At 39.8% G+C, this 24938-nt stretch overlaps 1 protein-coding gene across 1 annotated transcript in view; it reads left to right on the top strand.

Annotated features, from left to right (window-relative positions):
• The window catches only part of LOC140933153 (hephaestin-like protein), a 30242-nt gene extending 5502 nt beyond the window's left edge, over positions 1–24740 (top strand). Inside the window, exons 2-14 of the mRNA XM_073382669.1 lie at positions 6694–7127; positions 7701–8018; positions 8971–9289; positions 9546–9741; positions 10601–10838; positions 11679–11855; positions 12704–12910; positions 19275–19524; positions 20223–20462; positions 20896–21121; positions 21946–22272; positions 23761–23926; positions 24052–24740. Coding sequence (XP_073238770.1) covers positions 6694–7127; positions 7701–8018; positions 8971–9289; positions 9546–9741; positions 10601–10838; positions 11679–11855; positions 12704–12910; positions 19275–19524; positions 20223–20462; positions 20896–21121; positions 21946–22272; positions 23761–23926; positions 24052–24155 — 3202 coding nt within the window. The 3' untranslated portion in view covers positions 24156–24740. The remainder of the gene's footprint in view (positions 1–6693; positions 7128–7700; positions 8019–8970; positions 9290–9545; positions 9742–10600; positions 10839–11678; positions 11856–12703; positions 12911–19274; positions 19525–20222; positions 20463–20895; positions 21122–21945; positions 22273–23760; positions 23927–24051) is intronic.
• The last annotated feature ends 198 nt before the right edge of the window (positions 24741–24938 follow it).

Here is a 24938-nt window from a genome sequence, read left to right as displayed (position 1 = left end):
CCTGGGTTTCCGAGGATGCTAACGTGCGTACGGAGCCACACTAGCCGCGAAATAAAAAACGCAACCGTAAGTGAGTTTAGTACCTTCCTTAAAAGTAGCTAATCTAGGGATCAATTTCTTTTACGGTTAACTCTTTTTTACCCTATTTACGGCTAACGGTGAAAATTTTTCAATTTTTACGGCTATCGACTAAATTTTTGGCCGTTTTACGCCTATCGGTTAAGCCCACTGAGACCCTCTTGAACCACTGAACTCCACCAGTCGGCGACTCTGCGTGACAATCTGTTCCGTGACTGCACGTGACATAACGTACGTTTGAAGAGACGGAGCCGTCAAAATCAAGGTAGTAACGCAACACGATTCTTTAAAGAGTAACAGTTTCGATGTCGACAGTATTTTGAAGCAAAAAAAATCAAACGCGCTAGTATTCTGGTACCCACTTTTTATCGGAAAATAAGGACTTTAACAATGGTAATTTGCTAAGGATGAGGGAACAGGAAGATATTTCTTCTTGTTACTTTACGATCGAGGAAACTTGGAGCCGTTTAATTAATAAGTTATTTTGGTTACGCTTCACTATATTTACCGGACGTTCATTCTCTTGCTTTCGTTTCGAGGCTGCCTTCTGGAACCCAAGACAATTCTCAGGTACGTTTTAGATGAATGTCTAAATGTGTGAATAAACAAGGACTGGGAAAATTTGGAGCTCTACCACATGAAGAATAGTGCTGTGGAAAACAATTACTAAATTAAATTTTTTGTCACCGTAAAAACCTGTTCTTCGTTTTTAAATTATGTCAGTTCAACTAGTCTTCATATTGCTTTAAAAGTATCTCATAGTGAAAGAAGAAGAGTTGTTCTATTGATGGAAAGTGTCCAAATTTCTCCTTGCGGCTTTAATCCCGAACGCGAGGAGAGTTGATGTTAGTACAGGCGGCTCAGACGTAGTGTGTGTAAATAACAAATAACAAAAATGAGATGAGTCGTCGAAACTCCCATGAACTAAAATAGTCCAAAGTCGAAATAACATATCTTTAACTGAACGTCTCCTGGCATTTTGTCGAGTTTTTGAATCGTAGGTACTATCCACTCGTAAAGAAGAATTAAAGTCGGGATACAAAAAAATGGACCATCTCCACGCGCCTCCACGCGAAGCGCTATAAATTTGAGAATAATCAACAAATCCGCTCCAGTTTGCCATCTTGCTTGCTGGCTCCACAAGACCCATCGCAACTGTACGATAATCGCTCGCTCATCAACTAACACTGTTGACCTTTACGCTCCGCCATGACGGCAAACGGGCAGGGTTAAATGGGTTATTCTTTCATGTTACGCTTACGCCGCGACCGCGTCCTCGCGATAATGCAGCACTTGCTATGGGAGGGATGGTACTATTGCTTCTAGGTCAATCAATCGGGAAAATAATATTGAAGCCCTTGTAATTTTCAAAAACACTTGATTTGATTGGAAAAAGTGAACAAGAACATGTACCACATTTCCTCCATAAAAACCAGGAAGTTTCTGGACGTTTCACGTTGTCGTCATGCAAAACAGCGGAAATTTACAAAAAGTGTGCTGCAGTTTAATAGACCTATTGTTGTTTTTCACAGTTCTGGTCGAGGGCACCCAACGACTGTTTTCTGTAAAATACTGTTCGGAGAAGCAAATTATGCCCAGAATTTTCTTTTACTTGACTAAAAATTTCTAGATGACCTTTCGATTCTTGTACAGTTTTCGAAGCTCATCAAATCATGCTAATAAATTCCCTAGGATTTTCTAAAGTTTAATTTTTCACATTTCACTCCTCGGGTTAGGTTATTTTTCGTGGGTAAAAAGGAAACCTAAAATTTTCTGATTCACGAATGTGATGAAAGAAGGAATCTGAAAAATTATCTCCTTCGAAATACGTTAAATTGCATCTAAAATTTTCGGAAAAATCATTCTGAATTCCTTGTAAGAGGGTCTCAATGGGGTTAACCGATAGGCGTAAACCGGCCAAAAATTTAGTCGATAGCCGTAATAATTGAGAAATTTTAACCGTTAGCCGTAAATAGGGTAAAAAAGAGTTAACTGTAAAAGAAATTGTTCCCTAGATTTGCTACTTTTAAGGAAGGTACTAAACTCACTTATGGTTACGTTTTTTTATTTCCCGGCTATTGTGACTCCGTACGCACGTTAGGTAAAGCGCCTTTTAGGTGTTGACCAACACCCATTTCCATTTCCGCCGTTCTCTCGGGGAACTAATTTTTTTTTCCATAGCGAAAGTGTGGCTTCTTGCCAGGGATTAATATTTGCGATTTTCAGAAGGTCGTGCCCTTGAAACACTGGTGAAACAACACGCAGAGATCTCACGGTTTGTAAAACACGTTACCGATAAACAACATTTTCCTGTTTTTCTCTGACGCTACGGTAGACTGCCATGCCATGCCTAGTCCCTGTACGGCGTCTTCCCACGCAGTCTCGGTCAAGGCATTTCGGTGGCGAACTCGCTCGGACCAGGTGACCCGAAACGCATTAGCCGCACGAAATAATGAGACCTACGGACAAGGCAACGGCTGACAGTGGTTCCGTACAGTCCTTCACTATCATTAAAAACACTGGACATCGGAGTTTTGTTATTGACCGTTTTCACACTAGAGCTAGAAACGGATTATCCGTCTGAGACTAGCCTGTGTACAGTCGCCCCCTTCGGCCTTCCCGACAGACTCTCTCCGATTTTTTTTTTCTGAGGGGAGGGGGCGGCTGTACACAGGCCGGCTATCTGGAACGGATAATCCCGTCTTCAAACTGTCCGTCGAAATTGAAGGATAAAGTCAGGCGGATTGTTCATTCAAAATTAAAACTATTCCATTTTCAAATTAAGACGTAATTTACCTATCTGACGGGAATCATCAAACGGATAACCCGTCTCACAAGAATAATACTCCGTCTCTAGTGTGAAAACGGCCATTTGTGTTGTAATGAATAGGGCCATTTATACGAGGAAAAATAAGACGCGTCTTACATAGGACGCTTCCTAAATAAGACGCGAACTTTCCGTTTAAACGGCACATTTGGTCTAAAATAAGACGCGGCTTAGCTAAGACGCGTCTTATTTTAGAACAGCCCTTAAAACCTGTTCTTAGATAAGACGCGTCTTAGCTAAGACGAGAAAAACTTCGTATAAATGACCTTCGCGTCTTAAATAAGACGCGAACGCATAGTACGCATGCGTTAATTTTTGGCGCGCCACGTTGGATTGCCGTTGCTACGGGCAACATTTACGTGAAAACGAGTCAAGAACAGAAATAAGACGCGAACCATTTATACGAGCTGTTCTCGTCTTAGATAAGACATGCTCGTATAAATGGTACAGTTCGCGTCTTATTTAAGACTCGTCTTATGTAAGACGCGTCTTATTTTTCCTCGTATAAATGGCCCTAATGTCGCGCCCCGGCCTTGAGTTGGACGTTCGCGTGTGCGCTTTGCTTTTTCACAAAGATTATTTTTAAATTGACTATTGACATTTCTATGTGCAAAATAATATTAGAAGTGGAATACTTTATAAAAAGTACGATCTATCAAATGTTAAAATTTTTCAAGAGAATAGCTTGTTTCACATCCCGAGATGATCTGAAGACCTTTATTTTGCTTTAAAGATACAAAAAATACAGGTTAATTAATATTTAGCTTTTTGAAACAAAAGAGGATACTTTTTAACTTTTTTGTTAACCGTAACTGAAAAAAATTAGCCGATAGCCGTAAAAGAGCCAAATTTTTAGCCGATAACCGTAAATACCACCACCCCATTGAGACCCTCTTGTAAGTTCCCCTAGAATGGCCGAACAGATACAAATTTTATACCCCCGCTTAGAGTTGCTGCAGTTTAATAGACCTATTGTTGTTTTTCACAGTTCTGGTCAAGGGCACCCAACGACTGTTTTCTGTAAAATACTGTTCGGAGAAGCAAATTTTGCCTAGAATTTTCTTTTACTTGACTAAAAATTTCTAGATGACCTTTCGATTCTTGTACAGTTTTCGAAGCTCATCAAATCATGCTAATAAATTCCCTAGGATTTTCTAAAGTTTAATTTTCACATTTCACTCCTCGGGTTAGGTTATTTTTCGTGGGTAAAAAGGAAACCTAAAATTTTCTGATTCACGAATGTGATGAAAGAAGGAATCTGAAAAATTATCTCCTTCGAAATACGTTAAATTGCATCTAAAATTTTCGGAAAAATCATTCTGAATTCCTTGTAAGTTCCCCTAGAATGGCCGAACAGATACAAATTTTATACCCCCGCTTAGAATGCATTTATATAGAGCTAAAAGTACTTTATGAATAGCTAAAAAAGTGTTTTCAATGTATTTGAGGAAACCGTCCTTGGGTGCCCCTGTCTCATTGCGTTCTCCGCTTGCCATTACACGATTTTATATTTAATATGAGCAAGCTATAAATATTATCGAGAGCTTCGCTTTTAGCCTCCTGACTAAATCTATGCATTAGCGCCGCTTAGAATGCATTTTTAGAGATCTTAAGTACTCTGGACAGCCTTAAAAGTGTTTTCAATTAATGCATTCAGCGGGGAAATCGTCTTTGGCTGCCCCTGAGGTTTGAAAACAATAATAATAAAAAGATATCGCCCACATAAATTTTACCTTACCATATCTTCAGCTGTATCTTCCATTCAGCTGCATAGCCGAGGCCAGATTTTGCCTTTTTCCTAGGCGGAAAATCCTCTTCCTCCCTCACCAGTTTGGACGACATATTGGGAGTAAGGCGTAGTTCTGGAAAGAACTGTTTATTTAATTAATCCAAGCAAATAGGTCCAGTAGAGTCAAGAGCGGGTGGTTGAAGAATGTGACAGCAGTTGTGACAGAATTCGAACTTGAAAACGAGGGCCGCCCTGTTAAAAACTGTTTACGGACGGTCGCCCAATCGCCTTCTGTTTTCTGGTCAAAACTAATTTAGCGGTCCCACCCTCGCGATCGATCGATCGACCTAGAAGCAGAAGTACCATCCCTCTCATAGCCAGCGCTGCATTGTCGCGCGGACGAGGTCGCTAAGCTTGATTATTCACGTCGCGTATTAATCCTGCCCGTTTGCGGTCATGGCGGAGCATAAAGGTCAACAGTGTTTGTTGATGAGCGAGCGATTATCGTGCAGTTGCGATGGGTTTTGTGGAGCCAGCGAGCAAGAAGAAGGAGCACACGTTACCTGCAGAATAGCCGATGGCAATAGCGGATGGCGATAGCGGATTTGTCGATTATTCTCAAATTTATAGCGCCTCTCGTGGAGGCGCGTGGAGATGGTCTTCTTTAGAGGATAGTACCTACGATTGCAAAACTCGACAACATGCCACTTTAAACGGCCAGGAAAGACAAGGAGACGTTCAGTTAAAGATATGTTAGCTTTGTTTTGTTATATTTTGACTTTGGACTATTTTAGTTCATGGGAGTTTCGACGACTCATCCCATTTTGTCCATGTTATTGATAGACACTACATCCGGGCTTCGTCTAGGCCGCCCGGATGTTAGCAAATTTCGGGTTGAAAATACGGCCATTTTGAGACTCCGACCACGAAAACTGACAGTCTTACATTTCTCGAAAATAGAAGGCTTTTTGAGAGAACAACTTACATCAGATTACTTATCTACCTAAAAGCTATTTAAGCAAGAAATGAGCGAAATCGATTTTTCAACTCTTGCCACACGATGGTCGTTATTTCCTTATCGTCGCTCTTAAATTTCGCGCCTTTTACAAACAGGTAGTCTGTGTCGCAGACGTAAACAAGAACGCTCTGACAGCGGTGGTCAGTCTCGCTTGCTTGGAGATTAGATGGAGAAACGAGGAGGCCATTAATTCTACACGAAACAGGATTTACTTGCTAAAGGTTTTTTGCTTCTTACTATCCATGTTCTGGGCCCCCAACTGACACTCGACGAATTACCAGAAGTGCTTTTCGAGTTTCCTTTCATACTGATTGGCAAATGGACAATGGCTTTTTCAACAGGCCAAACATGGAGCGTGCTAAAATCCTGGTCACACACAGGTGGGGACCCAGAACAAGAATTTCGTACTAAATGTTTATCAGATGGACTTAACCTAGAGTTTAGTTTCGTCTGTGGCACAGGCTAAAAAACAGGCTGTTTTGCAATGGTTTTGTTTCGCCGGTTTTCAGTGGTATATTGTCACAAATCCCGGGCTCATAATTTAGGACGGATCGACTCGGACAATAAACTGTTGTCTATTTTCAAATGAAAGCTACTGATTGAAAGAAATATTCCAAAAACGTGCTATGCCAGCTTTTTGCTCGCCAAGAAATACTTTCGGCTTGAAACTTCTAGTTTATCATTTGAGTGTGTTTCATATTAATCACAGCTTTAGTGGACACCTGTTGGGAATTAAATACTGACTTTTAATTTCGTCCACTGACACTGCAAGCAGATTGGACTTTGGTCCAATTTACTCACCAAATTCTTTAATATATAATTGAAATCCAATTTACAAAAAAGATTAGTTGGGTTATTAAAAATTGGCATTATCTTCATGCATTGACGTATTGTAAGAGTGCAGCGGAGGTTCTCCAGTAAAGCACGACAAACATATCCTTAATCAGGTTCCTTATTATTATTATTATTATTATTATTATTATTATTATTATTATTATTATTATTATTATTATTATTATCATCATTACTTTTTTTTCATAGCCAAGCAAGGCCTTTCACTCTGCGTGGCGTAAGCGGAATAGCTACCGTGTACCAAAAGGTGCTTTATCGGGAGTATACAGATGGGACCTTTACACACGAAAAACCCCATCCAGCACACTTAGGTGTTTTGGGCCCAGTAATCAAGGGCGAAGTGGGAGACGTGATTAAGATACATTTCATGAACAAGGCTAAAAGAGTTTTCTCGGTTCACTCCCATGGAGTATTCTACGTCAAAGGCGATGAAGGGGCTCTTTATGCTGACCACACGAGTGAGGATCAGAAAAGAGACGATATGGTGAAGCCTGGTTGCACTCATAACTACACATGGATAGTAAACGAGGAGCACGCACCAGCTAAAGCGGACGACGACTGCGTCACATTAATGTACCATTCCCACGTGATGTCCGTGGAGGACACGAACACAGGCTTGATAGGTATTTCTGGAAGAAGAGGTCGTGGCACACAATCATCTGCTTAATACTTTTCAAACTAGTTAAAAATCAAATGAATTAAAAATAACTTCGTGAGGGAAAAGCTGTTCTCGAAAACATTGACTGCAGTTCAGTTCTTTCTATTTAAGGTTAAGGTGGGTCGACCAAAGACCAACAGGCTATTTAAAAGGTTTAATTAAGACGTGCGGAAACATTTCATATATATATATATATATAAACTCCTTTGTTCTGTTTTGTTTCTTTTGTTTTGTTTTATTTTTTTTAAGCTTCCTTCAAAAAGTCATTATAAGTTGAATTCATTTCTGTTCATAAAAATAAAGCTAGAGGGGAGCTATATCAGGAGAGGCGCTGATAATCGCATGTATATCTTTTTTGCTATAATTTGTTTCTGTTTTTGAGTTGCTATTGTTCTTGTTGTCGTTGCTGCTCTTTGTTAATGCAGACAGGCACTAGATGGGCCAAAAACGGGGGTGCCTTTTAAGTGGGGTGAGTGGGCTAGGAGGAACTTCTCAAAGTGGCAGTTTACGGTATTGCGCTCTTTGTATCCTTCCATAGGTCCGCTGCTGATCTGCAAACGAGGAGCTTTAATGCGAAGTAGCGTGCAAAGGAAAAACTTCGATAAAGAATTTTTTCTTCTTTTCACGGTGATGGACGAGAACAAGAGCTGGCTTCTGGATGACAATATTCGAACCTATTCCGATAATCCCGCAGAAGTAATGGCGAACAAATTTAATCCCCGTTTCATGGGAAGCAACAGGATTGCGTCCATTAATGGCTATAAATATGGCAACCTTCCCGGGTTGGACATGTGTCATGGCGATACGGTCAGTTGGCACATAATTGGAATTGGTTCTTTCAATGATGTACACAATCGTAAGTACCGCGCATGCGTGGGTTGATCCCACCATTAAAGAGAATACAGAGTGAGAGATGTAGTACTCCGACCTATTGCCCTTGGTATTTCTTAGGTAATCCTAGACAAGTTTTATTATTTTCGGTGTAAAAGCAATAATACTTTTATAATAATTATAAATTCACTAGTCATTTTCTTAAAAGTCTCACATCTTGCCGGACTGTTTTTGCAAGTCAGTCAAACCCCGTTAACACGGACACTCAGAGAGCCATAGAAAGTGTTCGTATTAAGCGAGTTGAATTTAGAGAAAATGTAGGGGCTTTCTTTCACCAAGGACACAGCAACCTGTCCGTAATCATGAGGTGTCCGTATTAGTCGGGTGTCTGACTGTAGGTCTGAAACAATTATTTTGAGACAATATAATAATTTTACCCAAGACCCGGGACACGATTCTGAAATAACAAGGATTAAACTTTCGATGCCAGTTTTTCTTCCTTTTCATTAGCCGAAAGCCCACCACGTGACCCGCAAATAACTGTCTACAAATAATGGTCTGCCAATGGGCAAGGGCGTCCAATGTGTTTCGCTGCAAATAATATTCTGCTCATTCGTAAATGAAACCACGCTTTTCTCCTTCTTGCGATCGCTCTTCCGTGGAAGTGGCAGATCACTTCATTTGCCGCAGAAATTCATAAAAAAAAAAGACAAACAAACGAACAAACGAATAAACAAAAAAGTAACTTGATGATTGAATGATAAAACAATTATTGAACTCGTTTATCTTAAAATAATTATCTTGATTTATCGGTGTCTCGCAGATCAATTATTTTGCCTCAGCCTTCGGCTTCGGCAAATAATAAGTTGATCTGCTTACCACTGAAACATCACGGTATTTTGCTCAACCTTAACCTAAAATTGTTTACTACTTATTAAATTTTTATTTAAAAAAAAATCTGTTGGTTTTATTTAAAGCTTCGTTCCATGGGCACACAGTCAAGATCAACTCCCATCGCCGAGACACAGCAATAGTGCTTGCAGCCACTTTCTTGACAGCCTACATGAAGGCATGGAATCCAGGAAAGTGGTTATTGAATTGCATGAACAGCGGCTTCTTTGATGATGGCATGTCGGCAATCTTTAATGTCCAAGCCTGCGGAAAGAAAGTTACCATGCCAACCGTCAGCGGCAATAGAACGAAAATGTACTACATCGCAGCGGATGAGGTTATGTGGGATTATGGCCCATCTGGTGTTAATAACATGGATGCAAAAGAGCTTACTTCACCTGGAAGGTAACAACACGTGATTTATTTGTTACGAAGGCAGGTGATTCCACAAGGAAGGTTAAATCAATTCATTTAGAATATGTCAACGTGCTCCCCAGAATTTATGATTTGTACCTACAGCCATATACAAATGTAAGTCATTTGTAGCGCACTTATCCATGTAATTAGTCATGGCCAAGGGGGGTGGCTGTCGTGAACATAGAGTTGTGTGTTTCATATGTAACTAGAGTACTTCTCAGACGGACGATTGCTCCCTTTACAGTGAATCTGCTAAATACTTCACCCATGCTGATAACAGAATAGGAGGAAGATACAAGAAGGCAATTTTTGTCGAATACACAGACAATACGTTCACTACCAAAGCAAATCGAACTGACAGTGAAATGCATTTGGGATTCCTGGGGCCTATCATTCGAGCGGAGGTTGGAGATGAAATCCAAGTGCTTTTTAAAAATCAGGTAAACGACTTTGTAATGTAAATTCAACGGCAAGACTACAGGCCGCCCAAGCTGAGATATGACCATCGGTACTGCTGCGTAACACTCGAAGCACAAAAACAATAGTGCCCCGTTCCCATACTTAATCCTTTTATTTTGAACGGTAGACAAAGGTGCTGATGGCCATATTTTGAGCTTGGGTGACCTGTGGCGATACTGTTCAATTCCACTGGTAACATCAAGCAGCGTAGCGCCCGAGTTTCAGCATTTTAAGAGAGAACCCTCAGTGACAAGGGCTTGACAAATGCTTATCGAGGCCTAAGTCAAAAGAAAGAGTATTTCCAGTTTTTTCCACACAAAGAAAAATCACGGGGAGATAGAAGACTACTTCATCTTAAGTAATTTAACTAAATTCCACTAATGTGTCATCTTTTTTAGTCCATAAGTTGAAGGAACCCACTATGTTAAAGTCGAAACACATTTTCCCAAACGTCCATTATATGACTGCTAACCTATGTTGAATTTATAAGAACTCATACCATACAGTTTGATGACGTCAGCATTGAATAACGATGCCTTGTTACTTAAAACTTATTTGTCTCGCTCTAACACTAAATGTAGTGCTTTTTCAAAAATTTGGCAGCTGCATGTTGAAACGATGAAACGTTCGTTACATTAAACATTCAACCAGTTTTGGCTTTTTCCAATCTCTTTCACATCTTTTACTATGTCTTATGCTGAAAAGTGCAGGGCACGAGATTAAATTGATTAAACACAGTCATGAAACTGACGAATAAGACTATCACACATGCAAATCTTCTTTATTCAAATCATCTTATAACACAATCGCTTACTTCGAACATGTCACTCCCATGAACAGGGGAGTCGCAGTTACAGTATGCATCCACTTGGTGTGTTCTACGATAAAGCAAACGAAGGAGCGGGCTACCAAGATGGCACATCCGGGAATGATACTGCTGATGACGCAATTATGCCCAATCAAACATTCCTTTATATATGGACTGTACCAGAGGCTGTAGCACCAACGGACGAAGATCCTCCATGTATCACATGGATGTATTATTCCAGTGTTGATTCAACTAAAGACGTACATAGTGGTACGTAGAATGGTTTGAGATATTGAGGGTTTACAATTCATAATCCAATTAAGCCCGATTTCCTCAGAAACGATCTACGCGTCAACGATTTTTTCCGTTCTCTCAGCTTATATAAATTTTGCTTCTTTGAATTTTACCCGTTGTTCTTTGGCTACCCTAGAGAAGGAATCGTCACGTATCAACAAACAGTTCAGAGATGGCCCCATGTTAGGTAATCCAAGACAGTCTTGGATTCTTGATTCCAGTTTCTGGATATTCTGGATCCTTGTCAGGGGAACTTGGATTCCGGACTTCAATATCTTGCGAAATTCAGGATTCCGTGAGCTAAACTCCGGATTCCAAAGCCCAGGATACCGGATTCCACAGCAAAACTTGGTAGGATTCCGGAATCGCTTTCATCTTGTATATAGGGCTTCAAAGAGGACGTTAAATACCGCCCGGAATAAAAGAAAAAAATGTGCTCCACCTACAGTAAGTGGCAAAAGTCAATATAACTCATTTAAAATGCCGAGGAGTTAAGCCCTATGAACAGCACTAGACAGTACGATTGCATTTAGGTGTTGAATGTCACCACATATCCTTTAAGTCAACTTTGTTTGCTCCATCTTTTATTCAATCATTTACGCTCTTTTGCATCATATGATGCGTGTGTTGTACGTGTGGGAATTGAACTTGCACGGAATCTGAAGGATTCATGTCCCGCTTCATTAACGCAGCTGATTATCGTTGAAAGCTGGACGTTTAGTCCTACTAAAAACAGACAACGATCAGCATTATTAGCTAAGACCGACACACGTTTTACAGCCATGCTAATGCCAATTATTTCACATCTCTTCAAAGGACTCATCGGATGTCTGATTGTGTGTAAAAAAGGAACCCTGGAGCAAAATAAGCCGTGGAAGAGGAAGGACGTCGATCATGAGTTTTGCTTGCGCTTTGCCTTAACCAACGAAGGTTTTTCTTGGTATTTGAATGAAAATATGAACTTAGCGGGGAACGCTTCTACGATAGACGCAAGTAAGTGAATCGTTTTAAAATAAAGGATGAGTAATTTCCCATTATCACAGTTCACTGCCGGAGACTGAGATTCAACTTGCAAGACCACTGACAGTGGGAATTATTCTTGTTCTGTGGACTCTGCTAAACTAGTAATACAATGAATTTTTTAAGTTTGCGTCTGTCTTAGTTTAAATCAAATCCGCAAAAGCACTGTGTGGTTTCTTAATGTGAATGATTAACTAAGTTAAGAGACTATGCCATCCGTGGACATTTAGTACTAGCAACTAAAAAGCAAAAGCTAATAAAGGAAAGACGTGGTTTTCGTACTGAATCAGGATCCCTGTTAAGCTAAATGCTGGATCAATCTTAGCAGCTGAGTTTGTTCCTATGGTTCTACCAGGTATATTACAAAGAAAAGATCCTTTTTTATTACGATCGACACTGCAAAACTTCCCCCAGTGAAAAACCCAGTGTGCTTTACGTGCGATAGCCTGTTGCAGGCTTTCGGATAGTGGGGTGCGGCGCAAAGTCAGAGAGTAAGAAAAAACAAACAAACAAAACAAGGAGGGAGAGAGGCAGGGAACGCCGGGTGGGATTAGTTTTCAAAAGGTCATTCCACCCGCTTTGTCCTTCTTTTTCACCCCCTAACCCATTCCCTCGCTTTTTTTCCTGCTTATATCTCTTTGCACAGTCCCCACATTCTGAACGCCTGGAACAGGCTATTTGTGCAAAACTGCGATGTCTTCACGCGTAAAAATGGCATGTTATCTTTACGCCTCAAAAAATCGCTGTTTCTATGGCTACATAATAGATTATGCCTTACGCAGCTCGAAACGTTACTTTTCGGAATTCTGTTAATTTTTAAGGTGACAGGGGATTCAGGCAAAGTAACGAAATGCGGAATATCAACGGCTTCATGTATGGAAATTTGCCTGGCTTGCGCATGTGCAAAGGTGATGACGTTTCGTGGCATTTCTTGGGTGGTCCAGGGGGGCTGGTGCACAGCGCTTACTTTCATGGCAACACTCTGATAAGGAATGGAAATAACCATGACACAGTGGGACTAATGGAAGGTAAGGTCCCCCCAGGTATGGGATAATTAGCAATTATTGGATGAGGCTGAGCATAAAAAGAAACAAATGCACACTGTAATGATAAACAGAAGGGAATATAAAGGCATTTCTAAAAAGAAATAAAACTTTAGCTTGACGTTTCGTCTGTCTTACATCTTCATCTTCTTTCATATGTTGGAACATACGAAACGTCAAGTTTGCTTTCTTTCCAGAAATGATGCGTTTATATTAGCGTAGGTCTCTCTCGCGCGCAGCGGAGCGCCATGTTTAAGAAAATTTGGTTATCTATGCATCCAAGAAGTTTTGATCCGGAGAAAGTCATCCGTACGTACGTCCAGCCGTTCGTATAAGCCGAGGAGATATTTTGCATTTTAAGCATCTGCGCGGCGGTAAAACACGTAAACACCCGGACTTTTAGGGATAGAAACAGCCGATTCTTTCTTTCGACTTCATTTTAATCTCTACATTGACGTGGATAACAGAGAATGAGCTAGAGCGAGAGATAAAAACAAAGGAGACTAATTTCATTGGAAGAAAAACATTTTGTAGCGGCGGCAAGAAAATGAAAAATGCTAGCGGCCACCAAGGCGAGAATGAGCGACAGCGAGGAAAAAATTGAACACGAACATTTACAACATTTCCTCCATAAAACGTGTAACTAGGAATTTTCAGGAAGTTTCACGTTGGCAACGAAATGTCAAAAAAAGTGTGCTGCAAGTGCAAAGTTGTTTGTTTGCTAATTCACCAACTGATATTTTTTGGCTTTTCGTTGCCGTCACCGCTAAGTATTGTACAATTTTATATTTTGTTTATCAATGAGTAAACTATAGATATTAACGAGAGCTTCGCCTGGCTAAATCTATATGCAGTTTCCTTTTTGTTTCTTTTTTAATCTTTATTTATACATAGTAAAAAATTCACCAGGTACAACAAATTCCAATACAACAGTATGCCATTTAAAAATAATCTGATTTCTATGAATGCCGTGTTATTAAAAATTATGATAGAGAAGGCGTTTAAATTGATTTAATGAACCAGTCTCTCTAATGTTACAGGGTAAGCTGTTCCAAAGGGTTGAGCCGCGGTAACTAAAACTGTCTTTTATGTAGTTAGTTCTTGAATAGGGGACAACAAGTTTGTTTACCGAGCCCCTCAGAAAAAAGTGTGATTCATTTCGCTCTATAAATTTAGACGTGAGATATTCGGGAACCAGACCGTTTAAAAACTTGAAGACCCGATTTAGGAGCGTGGCGTAAAGATTTGCGGTGATGCGGCTTTGCGGGAATTTTTATTTTGAGTGCTATGGCAGTATTGCGTTTTTTTTTTGTTTTTTTTTTCTGAATTTGACGTTTAGATTTCAAGTAGTGTTTCCAGCTGAGTTTGTGAAACAAGGAATCGACATCTACGTCATAGTATGGTAAAGTTATTACTCGTGCAGCACGGTTTTGTATTTTTGTAGTTTGTTAGTGAGATTGAACTAGTGAGTTGTATATATCGAGTAGGGTGGATTGAGGCACAAATAGCTTAACTCGCTTTATAGCTCCAACTGCGGAACCTATCTTTTTACACTCTTTATCAAAGTGGGAATGGCACGTAAATTTTTCATCTATCTACTGATTCCAAGTGATTTCTCAGAAAAACTTGTTCCATCGGAACATTATCAATGAAAAGTTGGAGTGTATCAGATAGAGTACTTTAATTTTTGTCTGAAGCCGATCAACATAAATTCAGTTTTTGCAGCCGCGTTGAAGATAAGTCTGTTAGACACAAGCCATTTGCTCGTGAGATAGACTAGAATGAATCAAACGAAAATCAGAACCAGCATAAGTGATGTGGGTGTCATCAGCATACATTCTCTTTACGCTGAACGATAGACAGTAAGGCAAATCGTGAATATAAATTTGAAATAAAAGAGGGCCAAGGATCGTTCCCTGTGGCATACCACATTTAAGAATGGTGAAGTCACAGAGACAACCGTTAACTAAGCACCGTTGTGTGCGATTCGTCAAATACGATTTAAACCAATCAAGAGTTTTCCCTTGAATTCCACACCGATTCATTTTAGTTAGTAATATCTCATGATCAACAGTGTCGAGTGCCTTGTTTAAAGGGACAGTGTCCCGATTATGTGCACCCGCGAGCGTCATCTGTTTTTCCTTCAAAGGACAATAGAACCGTCATATTGACTCGACAAGATTTCCTTCCGGACGCACCGCCGACGGAGATTTGTTGTTTATATTCTCAAGTAATATTTTAGACTTTCGAAGAAGTCTTTCGTCTTATTTAAAATTTGACTCGCGGTACGAAGATTTATCGCGATTTTATCGCTAGCAGGGCCGCCTCGCGACCCGAAAATCTCTTTCCGCTCGCTTTAGAAACAGCTTTTCTAATGTGAAACCCGTGTCAGAGGTAAATTGTGCCAAGTCCAGTAATATTTGCCTGATTTGCTCCCGTTCTAGCCGCAAACGTTTGAAAGACATAAATAAAAATGCGATCTCATCGCTATGAATCGTCGCAAAGGTTAGTCAAAAATTATATTATTTGAATTTGTCTTGTCGGCCGTAGGGAGGTTCATTTAAACGTTTGCTGACGCGTCTTGCACAACTTTCACGACGCTCCCCTCCACAAGATATCCTCAGTCACATCAATGTCTCAATGGTTTCTTTCTTATAGTCTTTATCGTTGCTGTTTCATTTCTGCGTATTCCTTTCACAATTATCTGAGCTTGTATGGAAGCTAGCAGAAGAAATAAGCCTTCAATCGGCATCAAAGCGCTTCCCATCTTCTGGTCCTCCGGCCAACAGCAATAAAAGAGCGCCAAAAAATCCAGATTTCGCCCAAATCGAAACTTAACGGGAACAATATATCATTGATCTGTAATCCTGAGAAGTTTTAGTATAGTATTAAACTCGGCCAAGCGCGATACAAACGGATTTTTCAAGGTTCTCTTACTCTCCTCGCATCTTTTGATTTCGTGACATCCTGTCCAAACATCATAGGTTGGTGCATGCGCAATAACGGGATACTGTTCCTTTAAGTCAAGAAACACTACGGCATTGACGTAGCCACAATCGATATTAAACGCCCAACTGTCAGTGGCTTCTAGATAAGCAGTAACAGTTGAGTGTAGAGACCGGAAACCAGACTGTTGTTTAGAGATGCTTTTTTCACTATTTAAGAAGTTGTATAACTGATCATATACAATCCTCTTGAACGCTTTAGCGACTATGGAAATGACTGAGATAGGTCGGTAGTTGTTTAAATGACTCGCCCTGCTTAACAACGTAGTCACTCTGGCACATTTCCAGTCGTCAGGAAATATGCCAGACTTCAGAGATTTACAAGGAGCCTGAAATAATATCAGTACACTCACGAATCAACCTAGCAGAGATATGTTATCTAGTCCTGTAGCTTTAGTTTTCGAGAATCTGTTTAGCTGGGTAAACACAACACTGGTAGTAGTTGGACGAAAACATAACTTGTTGTAATTTTCAGGAATATTTTTTAAATAAATAGACTCCTCGTCCGAAGTTAAAGGTATTTCGCGGGCTAGTCTGGGCCTAATAGTTGAAAGATGCTCGTTAAAGGTGTTGGAAGTCTCGTCAGAGTTACAGATAGGGATGTCATTTATACTTTCACTTCCCTTACTATCTGGTTGTTCTGACGACGAGACTTGAGGTGAAATCTCGATTAAACGATAAGCAGGTGTAGGAGAGGACAAATTAAGGTGGAGAGAATATAACTTGCCTATAAATGACTCATAACTCGAAAATAAATCGGTTGGAGAAGAGGGAGATCTGTACCATGTCGCTACTAGAAATGGCTTAGAGTTCGGTTTACGAATTTCTATAGTTAAATTTTCAAGATTAATTACATTTAGATCGATGCGCACTATATAAGAATTAGAAGCGGGACTTACTGTAAAAACCTACCCCTCCATCGTGGCCCGGCATATCGAGTTCGGAACTTTTTATGGATTCGTCAAGTTTGGTTTCGCATTAATTACCAGAATATCAAATGAAAACTCAGCAAGAAGGGCTCTTAGTTCGTCAACATGTTTGACGAGACTGTTAAAGTTCAAACAGCCCATTTTGAAACCACGTTTAGATGGTAAAAAATTAGACATATTGGAAGGACCCGAACTACCTGGAAGAACTTCGTTGTCAACTGATTCTGGCATCGTTTGCGAAACTAGAGAATAATCGACAGTATCGACATTCGTGAAATTAAACCTCAGAAAATTTACAAAGTTCCGTTGCGACAGCTCGTTACCTTCCCTGTTGAGGTGAAGTTTACCTTGGTTAAGTCCTTTTGAACTGATGTTAGCGTGGCTGATGAGTTTCCAGTTATTTTGCTGGCAAAATTCTTTTGGACGTTTGTTTACCGCTTTGACGACGTCACAGTAATCATAATTCCTTGCAGTTAGTTCAGATATAAATATTTCAGACCCGGAATCATTCCCAACCTCTATAGCGAGGTCGATAATACCATCTGCCACATCGCTCGGTGCAGATGATTTCAGAGCGTTGGTACCTACATGTAGGCAACTTTGATCAGGAGACTCAATTGTAGGAACAACATGCGAACGCATGTCGCGAATAGTGGCTTCAGGGAACGGCTTGATAACAACCTGATGTCCCACAGCCTTGGCTAATTTTATTACCCAAACATTATTTATTATGGAGTCTCCAGCGATGACTGTGGTCCGCTCGTTGTTTACTGTTTGAGAATTACGTGCTGGCTTCTTTCTTCCAACTGGTATTTGACGCTCTCTTTTGTTGTTTCTGGGCTTTGTCTTGTTGCCACGTATTGTCACCCAAGGGATTTCCTCATCATGCAAATTTTGCTCTTTGATATTTTCATATCTACCACCTCTATTTTCTGTCTTTGCCAATTTCGTTGTTTAAAGTTTTAGAGTAGTCATTAAACTTTTATTTTCATCTTGAATAGATTTTGCTTCACGCTTTAAAGAGTCGTAGCGGTCCTCCACGTCGCGAAGTCTCTGTTTTAAGGGGCTGTTTCTATCTTGAAGCTTCGTCAGCTCACTATTAGAAGTCAGGTTAGGCATATTTGCCCCGACGAATTAGCCCTAATTTCTTTTACTTCATTCTGAAAATCTAATAGAAGGAGTAAGCATTGGCAGTTCTCTAAATTGTTGGTTTCGTCTCGTGCGGTACACAGTAGCGAAGTATCAGTTTGGTCAGAGACTGCACTGCACTCGTTTTCTGGCGGGTTCTTTAAAAATATGACTTCAATCGGGAAACCAGAGTTTGTTTGTTTCCCTTTATTGATAGATTCCTTTTAGCAAGTTCGTCTTTCAGTGCTGGGATGGTTCGATTCTCAATTTCTTTCTCAGTTGGAGGAACTATCTCGTCCTTTCTCTCGAAAGTACTATGCTTTCAGTTGCAACCATTTCAGCTATGATTGTTGTTGGCCGGCAACGAAGATGATTCTGGCCTAGCATGTATCCAACGAAGACTTGAATCTTGTTTTTCGTGAGCAAAATACTCGCTCGTACATTGTGTGAAGATATCCGGCAACGAAGCAGACCTTCGTAAAGCGCCCGTGGCGAAATTTGCTTTGATAGTCGGAGTTTCAGAAACACGTCTTGCCGCCATTGAACTCATGTGACTTTTTAAGCTAAGATGGCCAAACACAAGAGTATCTACGATTGAGGCTGAGTATGATCTGAAGAATTCAGATCGTGTAGTGATGTATTGCCTACCGAAGTCCGAGGTGGATAATAACCACCGAGATCTACATTTCCTGGGGCCTGTTCTCGAAAGTCCCTGTAACTTTTTGGGCCCGGAAAGTTGTTTTGTGTTTGTTGTGTTTGCATTCAAGATCCAAGTTTAAATAATTTTGAAAATAATACAATCACACTATTAGTTAACGAAGCAAAACTGACTGGTTTGTGGATAAGGAACTGTCCTTCTATTTAACAGGTTTTGGTTTTAAAATCTGCTTTCGTGCCCGAATAGTTTCCGGTTCTTTCGAGAAACGAGCCCCTACTGACAAAACGTTTTGTTGATTAATGCATTCCTACAGTACCTAGTTATTGATGTCAGCGGTGGAAAAAAAATACTACAAAGTTTTTAAACTAATCAATTTTTGTCTCATTTTTACCGTCAAGAAAAGATAGTGAAAGGCATACCGGGCCATACAAGCGATAAATTGGTCGAACCGTACAGAGCTCGACCTACCACAGAACAACAGTTCATGTCATTTGCGATTGTTAGTCGACAGTCATCTTGCAACCATTTCTAAGAAATTCAAAATCTTTTCTTTCAGCTTTGCGATAATAAGTACTATAAAAAGGTTCTGAAAATTTCATTACCATTCATTTGCCATTTTATAACTACAGGATCCTTAGCTACGATGCACATGATTCCAGATAACCCTGGAGAGTGGCAATTAGCTGATCGTGTTTATGATAACTTAGTAGGCGGAACTGTTGCCAAGTACACTGTATTGAAGGATTGTGGGAATTCTTCCGCTGTTCAACCAATGAATGGGCGGAAGAGATGGTATTACATTGCAGCCGTAGAGGAAACATGGGATTACGCGCCATCTGGAAAGGATTTAATCGAAGGAGTTGATCTCAAGGATAACCCGTAAGTGTTGCTAATTGTCTGTTAGTTCATTTGTTGTTGTTGTTTTTAGCAAGGTACAACAAGAACAAGAAAACCATCTTTTTTTATTTTTTATTTAGGCCCTTGGCATGTAATTACCAAAAAATTACAACTCTAACTTGACAAAACATTTTATAGCACTGACAACCCAAATAACGACAAAGTCAAAATTGGCAAGCTGCCAGCTAACTAATTAGCTAAATGCTATTATGGTCAGACACACTCATAACAGATACAATATACATACCAGGAAAAAAAAAACGGGTGCGTTAGCAATTGTCTATAAAAGTAATAGATTTAAAACTAAGAAGAACAAGACATCTGTTGGACCTATTTTTCTTTGTTTGTTTTCTCGGTCTAAAAATTGTAACCAAATTTGGCTTCATCACCCGCGAAGTCTCTGTTGAATGAAATTAAAATTCGCAGAATGCTACGACTTTTTTTAACGGACTGTAGCTAAATCTTAATTATTTTATTATTTTCGCCGGTCAGCATTCCAGTCTACTAACACTAAATCTGAGCTGTCACACAAAAGCTTCGTTAACCAACTGTCCATCTAGTTCGAAACTGGACTTATCGGCGTACTGTGACCTAAATAAAGCTGTCATATATAACCTAGTTTGCTCTTCTGGTCCGTTACGCAAAAATCTACGTGCTATAAAATACATTCTTTTGCACAGGCATGCTGCTCGTTACGGGCTGCCAGGTCCACGTTTTCTCGGTGGAATACTTAAGAAGGCAATTTATCGGGAATACACAGATGCCACCTTCACTCAGAAGAAGCAAAGAAACAGCGAAGAGGAGTACTTAGGAATTTTGGGACCAATGATCAAAGCTGAAGTGGGTGACACCATTGAAGTTATCTTTAAGAACTTGGCGTCCAGAGAATATTCAATTCACCCTCATGGACTTTTTTACAGGTAAAACAAACCTCGTTGATTTTTTTAGTCTCAGGATTACTTCCTTAATAATACCAATCCCATTTAAATCCCATATTCTTTTTAAAGCCAGGTCCCCAGGTTTGACTTTAGTCTAACCAAAAGGACATTGAGTATATCTCAGCTTCCAATATTTGAACAGGTGTTGAAACCGGCTCTCCCCACTTTACTATATTTCTCTCCCTCCCAACATCCCTATTTCTATTATTAAAAGAATATTGATGACTAAACTTTGCACTTCTGAACAAGTCCAAACGAGGCCATCGTGGGGAGGAGGACGTATTAGAGACGGGGTAACTTACAAGATATGACTATTACAAGGGGTGGAGGGAGGCTTAATAAAGAAAGGGTTAGGTTTATACTAGAAGAGAGCTTATTAAAGAGATTACCGCCACTTTCTTTTCTTTCTATCAAGTAAACAAAATGAGGGATCTCAATACAAGGATGGCACGACAGGAGCTGATTTAACTGACAATGCGATCGCTCCAGGAAAGATTCACAACTACGTCTGGGAAGTACCTTCAAGGGCGGGACCTGGACCTAATGACACTGATTGCTTGACATGGGGGTACTATTCAGATGTTAACCCAGTTAAAGACACCAACACTGGACTGGTAGGCGCGTTGGTCATCTGCAGAAAGGTAAGGCTGAGTAGAATGAATTGGATGAGCCATGGCATTCTACTATCAAAGCTTTTGCGGATAACACCCTCCTCGATCTAATTCTTCCTACCTAGTATACGAAAGCTGAATCCATTAATTGTTTTATTATTCATTAAAAATAATTCCTACTCACAAAATGCTCTTTTTTTTAAATTTTCCTTCTTCAGAAAATTTGCTTGTTACCTGGGCTTTTCAAAAAATGAAGTGATGCTTAGTCTAGCCAGTATTCCTTAAGTAACCACTATGACTTGCCATCTTCGTTTGAGTGGTATTTCTGCTTTTCTATCTCAATCTATCTAATCAATCAATCAAGCTATCAATCAACCAATCTGTCTTTTTGTTCGTCTTTCTGTCTCTCCGTCTCTCTGTCAATGTATCTATCAATTTATTATAGTAAAATTTAATTATGAACTTGCGCGAGTTTTTCAAAACCACTAGGATCAAGATGAAGGAAACATCTATCTTGGATCTATTCTCGGATAAGGACGGGGAACCGTAGGTTCCGTCTCACAGCATAAACGTATCTGGTTCTTGTGGGACGTAAAAACCCAGGCCACTGTTCAAAAAGAGTAGGGGACGTAGACCTCAGTGGTGTGGTCAACCTTCACATCATGGGTTGGGTGTGTACAGTAAGATTATGATAGCGGCTGCCAGTAGCACTCTTGTATGCTGACTTCCAAGCTTACTGCTAACATATTAATATATTATATTGTAAACAGGGCTCGTCTGTCGTCCTCTTGTTCACAACTCCCTTCTTCCTTCCAAATAACACATATATTTTCATTATAATTTTAACTTTTAAGGGAACTCTAGACGATCAAGGAAAAATGAAAGGTGTTGATAGAGAGTTTGCCACAATGTTCAATATATTTGATGAGAGCCGCAACTGGTACGTGGAAGAAAACATTCTAAATTATCTCACGGACAAGAACCCACCTCCACTTGACCAACTTCTAAGAAATTTTGACTTCTGGGAGAGCAACTACAAGCATACTATTAATGGCTATCATTATGGAAATGTCCCAGGTTTGACCATGTACAAAGGCGAGAAAGTTGTGTGGTATCTCCTACAAGTTGGTGGTAGGACACAAAAGCACCCAGTACATTTTCACGGCCAGACCATCTTATATGTAAGAAACGTGTGATTCACTCGGAATAGTAATCTTAATTTTGCTTAAGGACCCGTTTATTGAAAGTCCCGATAATAAGTGGGCCTGGAAAGCTGTTGTTGTTTATTTTCAATATCGAGGTCTCAAAGTTTCTGCAGATAATATGACTAATCTATCAGTGGACAAAAAGAAATGCATCTGTATCTTAGCTTAAATATTCACGCTTATATTTTTTTAGATTTTGACTATTTCATTTCGGGCCTGAACAGTTTCTGGGACTTGAAACGGGCCTTGAAAAGGCCTTTAGTGTAATTTGATCACTTTTTTTTCGCTGTTATTATTAAAGCCGCACTAAGATCCCAGGATGTTCTTAAGAAAGTTCGCTGGGGTGGTTTCCTGCAGATTGCACTCTGACGTTGTGACGCACGCCCTGGGAGGGGGTACTCCTTATAATGGCCTATACGGGGAGGCTCCGCGAGAAAAAAAGGTACCTTTAACAGACCTTAAGTATATGAAAGGGGGAGGGATTCCACTAGTTAAAGTACATGCATGTATATAAAAGGGTTGGGAAATCTGTCATTTCGGTTAATGAAAGGCCTAAAAGGGGTAACAGGTGCATAAATGTTACTACTGCGAGTTGAATACACTGCTTTTACGGCAGTTAAAATGGATGCAAAGTTGTAAACTAGGTATGTGAAAGGAGTACCATTTGTTTAAGAAAGGTATATGAAACGGATGCCTTTGTCAAAAATGGTATATGAAAGGGGAAGAGGTTGAACCTCGGGGCGGAGCGCCCCGTATAAAACTTTGTTGAGTACCCCATCACCATCCATCTCCGGGGATGCACGATTTGTTGAATTGTTTGATTATTATTATTATTATTATTATTATTATTATTATTATTATTATTATTATTATCGTTATCGTTATCATTATTATTATGATGATGTCTAAGTTTCACGGTACGTGTGCGTGTTTGCTGTACTATACTGGATAGGGAAATCCTCTAGGCGGAATACTGTAAGTCCTCTAAGCTTAGCAGATTAAAAATCTTCCCGAGATATGTGTGTAGGCCAGAAGAGCTTATTCTTATTATTCCTGTTCTTATTCTTCTTATTATTATTATTATTTTGCAAGTAATATTTGTCACATAATTTCCAATGGACTATCATTATTATTGTTATTATTATTCCTCCTCTTGCCCGTGTATTCTTCGAAAAAATACTCGTCTCATGTGTTCATCAAGAAACACCACTCATATAACAGCTCTCTTTGCTTTTAAACACTTGTAAGGATCTATTACTCATCACTAGTTCCCCGTCCCTGGTTTGTCCTTATCAATAGATATGCTAGAGGCTGCATTTTGATTCGTTTCCAGACCCATCACCTTATTGGTATAATTGAATGTTTTCGGTAATCTTGCGTTACCTATGAGTTTCGAGTCATCCGCATAAAAAAAAATAAAATAAAAACGAGGACTGTGCAATACTCTTTTACAAACTTTTTCAGAAATCACAGACCTATCATCGTAGCGATGTCTTTGATTTGCTGCCAGAATCCTTTGCGACCGCCGTGATGATACCTGATGCGGTTGGAACCTGGTTGCTTCATTGTCACGTTAACATTCACATGGATGGTGGAATGAACGCTCTGTTCACAGTTTTGGCTCCAACAAGTGAGTTTGTCGTTGAAAGGGGGTAGACCAAAAACGACTGTTGCTCTTGCAGATATTTATTTATTTATATTTTCGACTTACTAGTTTATTATAACCAATGTACCAAATGGTTTTCTTACTTTCAGACAAACCTGAAAGCAAGCCTCCACCTCCGCCCAAAGCTGGTTGTTCGACACCTCAAGCTTATTTTGCTATTGTCCTTTTCTTTTTGACTACGTTAATGATATAGGCAGTTACAGATGATGCGAGAAAGCTTCACGTGAGGTTTCTTTACTGCGTCATGTGATATGTTTCAGTAAACATTGAATACCAGAAATGGAGGAGATGGTAGCTGTAATTGCATACTTGCTTTTCAACATACCTTTAGGCATTTTTGTTGTTCACTCTGTTTTGCGATTATTCTGTTTCCTTAAAAATGAAATACTCATGTTATTAATTACTTTGATTGTATAAGGGTTTGATAGCCTGTATTGCCGGCTTCTGTTTTAGGTGAGGGGAGGGCTAGTAATGTGCTCAAGTAAATGCCATTTTGAATTCTAATAAAAAGTCGAGGGGAGTAGGGCGGAGCAAAGGGGCTGGAGATGGGAGCAGGAGTAAGAAAGAAAAGACAGTATCCCCCCCCGCTGTCCTTCCCAGCCTCTTACTTTTACCTTAACACCTCACTGAAGTTTTCCCATCATTGATAGGTGATAAAAACCAAGATGGCGGCTATGGATTTACAACGCAGTATTCAATAACACAAACATTATTCTTAGTGATTAGATATTTGTGTGATTCGGGAACTGTTGACGAATAAAAGATCCAGTTTCTCATCGATGACATCTATATTTTTGAATTATTTTTCTTGGACCTTTTAGACGTAGGACTTTCTCTGCTGAGGTTCAATGTAGAAAGCAAAAACTCTTACTTTTACTCAGACCGGGCTTTTTTTTGCTTCCTACCACGCGTGGAGAAGGCCGTTTGGAGGCCCCCCTTCTGTAATTTCAAGACAGGTCATGATACGACCACCAAA

This window comes from Porites lutea, chromosome 4 (genome assembly GCF_958299795.1).
Source record: "Porites lutea chromosome 4, jaPorLute2.1, whole genome shotgun sequence".
In the NCBI taxonomy this organism is placed as follows: domain Eukaryota; kingdom Metazoa; phylum Cnidaria; class Anthozoa; order Scleractinia; family Poritidae; genus Porites; species Porites lutea.
Note: the sequence above shows the minus strand (reverse complement) of the source record. Positions and strands in the feature narration are given on the sequence as shown.